General features: G+C 37.2%; 1 protein-coding gene across 1 annotated transcript; it reads left to right on the top strand.

Moving 5' to 3' along the window:
- The first annotated feature begins 3,519 nt into the window (after positions 1-3,519).
- Positions 3,520-9,244, top strand: LOC138333575 (uncharacterized). Its single transcript, XM_069282035.1, has 5 exons — positions 3,520-5,424; positions 6,085-6,153; positions 6,546-6,629; positions 7,476-7,523; positions 8,106-9,244. The coding sequence occupies exons 1-5, from the start codon at positions 3,543-3,545 to the stop codon at positions 8,126-8,128; spliced, it is 2,106 nt and encodes a 701-aa protein (XP_069138136.1). The 5' UTR covers positions 3,520-3,542; the 3' UTR covers positions 8,129-9,244.
- The last annotated feature ends 1,624 nt before the right edge of the window (positions 9,245-10,868 follow it).

Here is a 10,868-nt window from a genome sequence, read left to right as displayed (position 1 = left end):
TAATTGATTTCTAAAACAGAATGTATGTTTGCAAAATTAAATGATACAGATAATATTGCCATAGGAAGCACAAGTTTCAGAGTCAACATTTTAACAAATTAAGCTTAATAGAATCAGAATTAGAGACAGAAAAGTTTGTACGGATGGTCAGAGGGACACTACATTAAAAACACACACACACATATGTACACGTTTGTGTATGTTTTATGGTGGAACAATTAAATGATATGAATTGCAGTAAAACATCCGATGATTCGATTCATCCGTGTTTTACTGTTCAAGAAACATTGACACTTAAAAGTTTTACAGACTGTACCGACTGTTTCCAGGTTGGTGTTTTACACACATATTGGTTTAAGCACTGGGGTGTCAGTCTTTTGTATCGTTATCTTAAATATTTAAAATGTCACAATATGAAATATTCTTGTTAAGAGAACAATCAGTAACCTATATTACTAGTATTAGAGTACTTGAAATCATTTCTGTTTTGTCTGACTATACATAAAAATAATTTTATATACCGGTATGTAAATGTTTCTACATAATACATGATATAGTGCATTTACATTGTATATAGAGTCTACATAAGAAATAATTCCTGTACTACTAACGAATTACAGTAATAAATAGCTGTACAGCACTTAAAGGACGTACAGAAACTGAAAACAGAAAAGGAATATCCAACAATCATTCATTCAAGATATTAATAATTTAATAAGTTACTTACACTTACAAGATGTACTAAATATTGCATGTTTTTTTCATTTTTATTTTTTCATGTATATTTATAATAACTTATACACCTAGATTATTCTAGATATTATAAAATAGTCAGTTTCTTCAAAATTTTCATCAATTTATCTTTACCATATGGTCATGATCAGTGATGGATCCAGAAGGGTTGAAAAAGTTTTGACAATCATGCGACCGCCCCCTCCACCCACCCCAACCCCCACCCCCACCGGAATTGTCTTTGATTCTGCCACTGGTTAATGTACTCTCATCAAACTATATATAGCTATAAGGTTATGTTATGAAAATAAGTATTTCAATTAAGTACAACATACAACTGTTAGGCCTACTAACAAGAATGGCACCGGCAATAGAATAGAATATATGAAGTGATTTTTGTTGGAATTCATTCAATTTCTGTCTCATTAAGACATTTGCATAATAGAAAAAACTTACCAAAAGTAATCCTGTCACTTCTTCTCCATTCCTCCACACATATTAAGGCCAAAAACATAGTTAACAGCACATTTATGCAGGCTTGAAAACATGCTGTTCTTTAAATAGATCGCCTTTTGTTGTTTCATGCATGGAGAGTTCCAGGCAAGGGAGGTAATTATATACTCAATCACTGGCAAGGGAGATATCCAAATGCTAAATTATGCCAAATTTCAGGAAATTCACAAGAAAAATATATAATTTATTCTTTCCATTTCATTTTTCTACCCAATTTTATTATTGATTATTTTTAACCAATTAATGCTTATTGTTTTAGTATAAATAACATTATCAAGCAATGTATGGATTTTGAGAAATTTGTCATTACTTTTAGCAACATTTCAACATATTTTAACATCACAAATGAGTCTTCTCTTCCGCAGGCAGCTTCGTCTCATAACGTGTCCTCATCAAATAACCACAGAATGTCAAATCACCAGTTTTTGTCTCTACCTGTAACAACTAGCCAGAGTTCGACAAGGGAAACAGACAAAAGTGGCTCACAAAATAGCATAGCCCATTCTCAAGTTGCTAGAACAATCATATCAACAAATGCACAGACAATTCAGCAAGTCAACTGTCCTGCAAGTCGGCCCATGCCCCCATTAATGCTTGCGCCCATGATTTCCATGCCTTCAAGTTTACCGCTTGGTCAACAATTGCCACTTCCAGCTTTGACCATTCTCACTACAAACCTTTCAGCACCATTGCTGCCAAAAGATTCTAACATACCTTTTGTGTCACAGAGTAATTTTCTCCCGCCATCTATTGATCACTGTAAACATAATTCTAGACCAAACAGATCACGAAAAAACATCTTGTGAAGGATCCGACAGCAATCTTTGTATACTGGAGACTTTTTCCTTGTCCAAAGCTCATCATGTCGGCAACATCGTCATACAACCACATGAACCTAACGTGAACCAGGAGGGACCAAATTCATCAGTTCAACCAAATGTAAGAACAACCCCAGAAAATATTAATCAGACAAAAGCACCAAAGAGGAAGTCAAATGAATCTGACTCTCATATGGTTTCTAAGGAGAAGAAAGTTACTCCATTGCGTATTCGGCTACCTTCCGCAGTGAAATCTCAAATTCGTGAAAAGTTAAAGAAAGACTCCATCAAAAATAAGACAATCGATGAAGCATCTGAAAAGCAAACAAAAAATCCATTGGTACATGGTCCTGGCCCCATAATGGGAGAAAGTCGTACCGCAGGTGATACAGTGGTAGATAGACTTCATAGTTCATCATTATCAACTACAGAGGAAAGTCATAAATCTCGTAAGTGTTCTGGGGATAAAAATACACGACAGGAAAGTGTCCACCATGACTTTGACAAGGATTCTTCAGCTCCAAATTTATCCTTAACCACTACAACAAATTTGGGACAACCTGATCACCAGAATTATAAAGGATCTCAACACGATGACCCATCTGTAATTAGAAGAGATAAGTCACCTGTTGCTGTCAAGGACGTACATAATGAGCGAAGTACAGATCAGTCAAACGATTCTCTTGTTGATGATAGATTGAAGGAAGTTGTTTTTCTAAGATTTCTTCAGGAAGAAAACGTCGGAAATCTGCTGTGTTACTGGACTCGCAGCCTGATACACCAGAATCAAAAGTCAGAAAAGTTTCTAAAGACAATGAAAGAGATTTTGATGGCACATGTCTAAAAGGCGTGGAAAACAATGCTGCTGAAACTGTTTCACAAAACCAAGAGAAAAGTTTGGAAAAGGAACGGGAGGCTTGTGATGATTTACCTCTGTTAGTAAGACGTCCGAGGATGAGGAAAATCCGAGTTTCTAAAAGACCCTGGGCATTGACTACAGGCTTACCAGCAGACAATGAAGAGTCAAAGAGCAAGACTGAAGAATCTGTTTTGTCAAGGAACATAATTGAGGAGGAAAGCAACAGTTCACAAGGACCAATACTAATAGACAAAATTAAGCAAGACATCATGGACAAGAGCAAGTCAGAAATTGAAAAATGTAAGGAAAGGACAAAAGCCCTTCGTCTTAAGTTGAAAAGAATTTCCATTCCTCCTTCATCTTTGAAGGATTTATGCAGTGAAACAATTGGAATGGGCATGATGAAGAAGAGCCTAGAAGACAAGCAAAAATCAAAGCCAGGATATTCAGATTCATCAGAACAGCTTCGGGCAGAATGTATTGGAAAACTGGACACAGCAGTGGATCCTGAGAAGGAATATGATGATAAGAGTATTAATGAAAACAGGAACAATAATAGCTCTGATTCAGCCAGTGAATGTGTAACTACAATTACAACGAAGGACAGCCATATCACTAACATGTCACCAGTAAAAGCCAGCAGTCTTGTAACCGTTGTTTGTGATACCGAATCCCTCTGCAGTGATAAAGTGGCTCCAGTCAGAAACTCTAATAACGAAACTATCACAGAGAATTCATCTGCAAACGCACAAACAGACAGTTCAGTTAAAGAAATCTCAAATGAGGTGGAAGAAATCCAAGTTGAAAGTGATGACGAGGTTAAAATTATAGACGACACATTTGACATTGGTTTAGTTAGTGAGCTATTTTTTTCTGTGATATTCCATGGATCAAAACTGTTGTGCATCACCTGCCTTTCAGGGAAGTACTTTGTGGTGCGAGAACTCTTGAACAAGTGCTTTATAGATATTGCGGAAAAGAACAAGAAGAAGGGAGTGTTCCTTTCTAAACTGTTCAAGCAGGTTTATATTGCAAAGGAACGAGACCTTAATATTCCTTATGTGGAGTTGCCCATGCATTTGCGCCCTAGTGTTGGGGAATATTTGACAAAGGAGAAACTGCTTCGGAATGGCCTTGTCTGTCACATTGGAATTATCCATGTGAATGATGCCAAACGGCTCTACCATTTCTTCTATGGTGTGAAATCCTGTCATGATTTGAAGTGTGTGTCACAATGGCCACCAATTAAAGAAACAAAGAATGAAGCTGTCCTGTGTACAAGTAATCAAGATGAGTCTAGGCCAGAAACAAGTAATGAAGTTGATGATCAAATAGACGGAGAGAATTTCACTGAGGGGACTGACACAGCTGACGGGGATGTTGAAATTATTTCATGTCAAGTGATTTATGACAGAAATGTTACATCTGATGGTAGTGATACAGAAAGGCAAAAAAGTATGAGCACAAAGGAACCGAGCAGAACATCAGTTGATGGTGAGAAACGTTCCAAAGGTCGGAAAAAATCTCCTAGAAGTGCTAAAGACTGGCAGAAGGAAAAACTGCTTCAGAGGAAGAGGAAGAGGAGACAACTGAGAACAAGTGGAGATAAGGGCGACTTGTCCGATGATAGTGATGCCACCATACCTTATATGGATGATCCAGAGGCTGAAACTGATGCGGAGTGTGACCAAGGAAGGATTTCTTCCTCAGTGTCGCCAGATAATTCTGAAAATACAGGAAAGGCTCAATCCCCAGCTCACTCTGGTGCCACTCACTCTGGTGATAACATCTCCGATGTATCTGCTCCAGTTGTCAATATTGCTGATTCATCCAATCATGAAGATCCAGCTGCCGTCAACAGCGACAGTAACTTAGAAGACGATGATGAACCACAGGAGATCAGGATCGATCCCGACCAAAATGAGGATTATGTTGTGAAGGGTGGTATAGCTGAACTGTATGAGGGAATGTTCCGATTCCTTGTGATCAATGGACGAAAGTTCTTTCCTTTTGAAGACCTTTGCCACCATTACGAAAAACAGGATCTAATAAGTTGTCTGAAATCAAAACCAGGTCACTTCAAGGCTATCAGATGTTCGGTGATAGAGACAGAGTTTTTGAACAATCTAGAGCCTGAGTTACCAGTATTAGAGGAAAATGCTACCATCATTGAAGAAAACTTCCTCCACTGTTCTGCTAAGTTGAATTTTAGGAAGCTATTTGATAACTCTGAACAGGAAATTGTTGATTTGACGACAGATGATGACGCTGTAGTTCCAGAGAGACTCGGAGATTCTCCAACGTTGACCCCTGAGGCATCACCAACACTGACAAATCCATGTAATGTGTCGGCGTTTGAATCGTTCAACAATGACGACATGATTGTAGATACTTCTGATGACATCCTAATGATGGAGCTAGGAACAGCTAACTGTGACACGCGAGGTGACGATTCTATATCGACCAAAGATGGCAGCTCGAAGGATGACCTCAGTACTATTGGTGAGTACTTTTAAGGCCATTCTCAATAATCCAGGGGTTACTATCACTAACGTGATATCCACCCCTGGACCATCTCATAGTAAAACTGAAGGTGACAGAAGACATATAGGTAATTTTGTCCTTTGATGTACCTAGTTGGTCCTCACTCAGCTGTAATCTTCATAGGAAGTTTCTGCTGGTCTGTGATTAGTCAGTTTATTTCTCCTCAACTGCCTCCATTTTTACAATGAGATAGTCCAGGGGTGGATATATAACATTGGTGATAGTTACCCATGGAGTATCAAGGATTGAATCTTCCTTGAGTTATTGGAAGTAACTAATATTTTACTATTTTATTCTTGATAAGCTTGAGTAATAATACATGTATTGTTACATAATCACTGACTATTTTATAAGTGTGAGCATGGCATTTCATTGACGTGTAACATTAACACTGTATAAGGTTTACCCTTCATCAACTTTACCAGACCAATATAATGTAAACATTGTACTTTAGTTCTCGTAACCTCACACATTGGTAACTGGTTTTGTAACAATAACATTAAGACAAACCGACCTGAAGAAATTATTAAGGAATATGACGTGTTATGTTTAATTAACAATATTATCTCATTAAACTTTGTTTAATTTTCATCTTGCTTGATTTACTTACAATTACAGATGGTCGTGAACAAAAAGCTGTAGCAGACGCCTTTCGTGATATTTGGGTAGAAAACCATTCTCTGAAATGTAAGTTGTTTTTGATATTTTCATAGAGAATAACCGATGACTGGCATGAGGGAGTTAGACTGTTCAAGTGAAAGAGGACTCATGATCAATTTATCATATGATACTTTGAAGTTTAGTCAAAAATTATTTCATCATCATTATAATTAGTATGATAAATGGCATCCTTTTAAGAGAATAATGCAAATTCTTAGAATTTTTCTTTTGCATTAAAATGTAGTGTTTTGCCATAATCATGTGATCGATACTGGCCTTTTTGGGCCTCTTGTTACTATGTAGGTGAAACAAAACATGTACATGTCTCTGACGCTCTCTACAATAGCTTTGTATGTATTATTAAAACAATAATTTAAATTATGTTTGCTTCATGTGAGGGTGGATGGTTCTATTTACAGCCAAAATGGCAATGATGTCTCAGGACTTCGAGGAAACTAAAAAAGAAACAATGGATTTTGAAGCCACATGTCAACAATATGGTGGTATGTAACGTAATGATAAATGTTATGTTGGTCAAAATCATAACTTACACAACAGATGTGGTAATATAAGAATAACCACCTGCTAAAGTCCTGAAGTTACTTGGTATTACCATGACTTTAACAAGAATATCTCAAGTCAATAACTGGAAGTGTATGGTGACTATAACACTCTTTATTGATGATAACATTTTTCTTCATAGAACCTTTTTGTAAAGACTTGCTAACATCAAACAATTGGTAATAAAGTGTCGCTGTTTCGAATATTTTAATAATCCCAATCCGACCCCATTTGATGGCATTTGGTTGTCATGGATACCAATTGAAACATTAAAATGAACATAATGGAATTATGTATGCATTATTAATGGGTTGCTGTATGAAATGAGGGTAGTGTAGTAAGGATGGGGTATTTACATGTAGTTAGCCATTGGCTGACTAGTTCAGCTAAGAGCTAATTAAAGATGCTCCACAGCTGACAAATGGTATTTTTTTACTATTAAAAACAGGAGCAGATGATTAAGTATTTTTCTTCAGTTACAAAAGTTACTTACTTTACACCATTACCACCATTGAAAAGCTTGAGCTTCTAATTTTACTTAAAGTTAAAAATATGAAAAATAATTAATTGCATTCCGAAAAAATTCCATACCACTATATCCTATATGGAATGAACTACTGAATGCGCATGTACCAAAAGCCAAGTAAATTATTTTATATTATTTTTTGTGTTAATTAGACTATTATATACACAATTAATCACCAATTATTGTTCAAATGATGAATATCATTTATGCTCTGTCGGCGGTGGAGCATCTTTAATGTTTTACACTCTTTATTTGCTTGTAGATGCCATTGAACTGATGACAAAAGCAATGCAACAAACCTGTTCAGAAGGTAGGTGGTGTGGAGGCAGTGCAGTTTTACCCTCGCCTTGTTTGTTACTACATGTAGGATCTGAGTTAATACATCGGTTATAGGTTACTACCGTATTGGCTGTAATTACTACCCAGGGCACTTATCAGTGAACCAAAATAAAAGTTGTGGACGAAATAGTTAGTCATATTTTAACAGTTAACATGCATATGTCTTTTAAACTTGGAGACACAGTGATTCTCATGTAAAAGACTTGCAAGTTACGTAATATGGGATAAAATTCTGATGTTAGAGGCATAGCATGTTGTTGTTAAACGTCGTTACTTAGATGGGATGGGGATGTTACAAGCTCAATTTCTTCTCCAGAAAGGAGCTAATTATGGCGAATACGGTATACTGATACAGTCAACCTGTCTATAAAGACCACTCAAGGAAACAAGAAAATGGTCTTTATAGCCAAGTGGTATTTATACAAAAGGTCAAATTGTGTTGAAATGACTAGTTGGGAGGTGGCTTAAGAAGTATTACTTTATACACAGGTCGTCGCTAAGACATGTTTAACTATATAAATCTTGTGTTTTACATACTCCAGCTCTTTTTCAGATGAAAAGAAAAACCTCACCTGATGTCAATGATACAGGCCTCGGTAAAATGACCATGAGACGAAGAACTCTATCCTGTCTTCAATAGTGTCAGAGACTGCTTCAACTGGCTATAACCAACAAACTGCAGAGTCTAAAAAGGATAGAAGTCCTGCTGTACGTCTAAGGACAGTCACCAAAAAGTCAGCCCAGATCCTCCTGTGGTAACTGGATGGGACTACTGTCGAAAGTCTCAGCATAGATTTATGATCTCTGTATGCAAGTTTAGCCAACTTGCACAGATGCCAGCACCAAACTTACTGTCTTCAGATAACAAACCTGTAACCTAGATGTCATATAGATGTTATCAGTTAGCACATAGTTATATTACTACTAGTACTGGTATCTTCAATAGATTTAACTTTTGGAAATTAAAGAAACCCCACGAGATTGTCAGTAATGCAATGCTTATAATAAATGGTGCGCAATTCTAAATTAAGGACCAAGTGTATTTTACCTATTAGTTCCCACTCATTCAATACCGCTTGCAAGTTAAATAATTGGCATGAACTTTGTTTTTGCCTGTGTTGTTCAGTAATTTACATGTAAATGTCAAAATTTGAAATCGTAAAATAAAACAAAAATTTTTGTCTTTATTTCATCAAAGTTGATTACTTGATACTTTGTAAAGAATCATTTTGTTATATATTTACATTTTATACACAGTCGAACATATAGTTTTACTAATTTCAGTATTAAACAATGAGCAAGGTTGTGTAGTAATACCTGTAAAAATAACGATTTTAACTGTAATAGCCAACCAATGCATTCTCTGTAAAGTTTATATACATATCATATGAAATTTCAGCAGTATTTTTTTATTATTTTTTTTAATATTTTTTTTTTTTTTACAAACTTACAATTTGTATTTGCTCGATGATAATGAACACCTGAAATTGTCTCCCTTTTGTAAGTCTTCTATTGTTAAAAAAATATACAAAAAAGCTTTCTATAGACAATATGTAATTTTGAACAAGTATGTACTAAATTCATTGTATTTAAAATACATCATTTATTATGTACATGATTTCAAGTTATAAGTATATTTACAGAATTAATTACAGTTAAATGTCACACATTTTTTCATGTATATTTTCTCTTTTTTTTCCATTTTACCCGAAGGGTCAGGATGACCTATAGTCATCATGTTTCGTCCGTCGTCGTGCGCCGTCCGCCGTGCGCCGTGCGCCGCCGTCCGCCGTGCGCCGTCCGCCGTGCGTTAACTTTTCACATTTTGAACTTCTTCTCAAGTTTGACCAGTGGGATTGAGCTGAAACTTACCTGAAATGATCCTGAGATGGTCCCGACAAAGTGTTATTATTTTTCGGGTCGATCCGAAATCCAAGATGGCCGCCACAGCCGCCATCTTGAAAACACATTTTAAACTTCTTCTCAAGTTCTACCGGTGCGATTTGGCTGAAACTTGCATGAAATGATCCTGACATGGTCCCGACAAAGTGTTGTTATTTTTCGGGTCGATCCGAAATCCAAGATGGCCGCCACAGGCGCCATCTTGAAAACACATTTTGAACTTCTTCTCAAGTTCTACCGGTGCGATTTGGCTGAAACTTGCATGAAATGATCCTGACATGGTCCCGACAAAGTGTTGTTATTTTTCGGGTCGATCCGAAATCCAAAATGGCCGCCACAGCCGCCATCTTGAAAACACAATTTTAACTTCTTCTCAAGTTCTACCGGTGCGATTTGGCTGAAACTTGCATGAAATGATCCTGACATGGTCCCGACAAAGTGTTGTTATTTTTCGGGTCGATCCGAAATCCAAGATGGCCGCCACAGGCGCCATCTTGAAAACACATTTTGAACTTCTTCTCAAGTTCTACCGGTGCGATTTGGCTGAAACTTGCATGAAATGATCCTGACATGGTCCCGACAAAGTGTTGTTATTTTTCGGGTCGATCCGAAATCCAAGATGGCCGCCACAGCCGCCATCTTGAAAACACATTTTAAACTTCTTCTCAAGTTCTACCGGTGCGATTTGGCTGAAACTTGCATGAAATGATCCTGACATGGTCCCGACAAAGTGTTGTTATTATTCGGGTCGATCCGAAATCCAAGATGGCCGCCACAGGCGCCATCTTGAAAACACATTTTGAACTTCTTCAAGTTCTACCAGTGCGATTTGGCTGAAACTTGCATGAAATGATCCTGACATGGTCCCGACAAAGTCTTGTTATTTTTCGGGTCGATCCGAAATCCAAGATGGCCGCCACAGCCCCCATCTTGAAAACACATTTTGAACTTCTTCTCAAGTTCTACCCAGTGCGATTTGGCTGAAACTTGCATGAAATGATCCTGACATGGTCCCGACAAAGTGTTGTTATTTTTCGGGTCGATCTGAAATTCAAGATGGCCGCCACAGTCTCCATCTTGAAAACACATTTTGAACTTCTTCTCAAGTTCTACCGGTGCAATTTCGCTGAAACTTGCATGAAATGATCCTGACATGGTCCAGACAAAGTGTTGTTATTTTTCGGGTCAATCCGAAATCCAAGATGGCCGTCACAGCCGCCATCTTGAAAACACATTTTGAACTTATTCTCAAGTTCTACCGAAGGGATTTGGCTGAAACTTGCATGAAATGATCCTGACATGGTCCAGACAAAGTATTGTTACATCTCTGGTTGATCCCAAATCGAAGATGACAACCATGACACTATGTATAATTAAGTTCCTATATTTAAAGGCCCTTGGGCCTCTTGTTTGA

Source organism: Argopecten irradians, chromosome 10 (assembly GCF_041381155.1).
Source record: "Argopecten irradians isolate NY chromosome 10, Ai_NY, whole genome shotgun sequence".
Lineage (NCBI taxonomy): Eukaryota > Metazoa > Mollusca > Bivalvia > Pectinida > Pectinidae > Argopecten > Argopecten irradians.
The sequence above is the reverse complement of the archived record's forward strand: the minus strand, read 5'-3'. Positions and strand labels throughout refer to the sequence as shown.

Bases quoted from the DNA above. Each gene is read 5' to 3' on its own strand.
- LOC138333575 (XM_069282035.1), top strand. From the start codon at position 3,543: ATGTCACCAGTAAAAGCCAGCAGTCTTGTAACCGTTGTTTGTGATACC. The intron at 6,154-6,545 runs GTAAGTTGTTTT...TTCTATTTACAG, and splicing joins AGAAAACCATTCTCTGAAAT to CCAAAATGGCAATGATGTCT. The intron at 6,630-7,475 runs GTATGTAACGTA...ATTTGCTTGTAG, and splicing joins CACATGTCAACAATATGGTG to ATGCCATTGAACTGATGACA.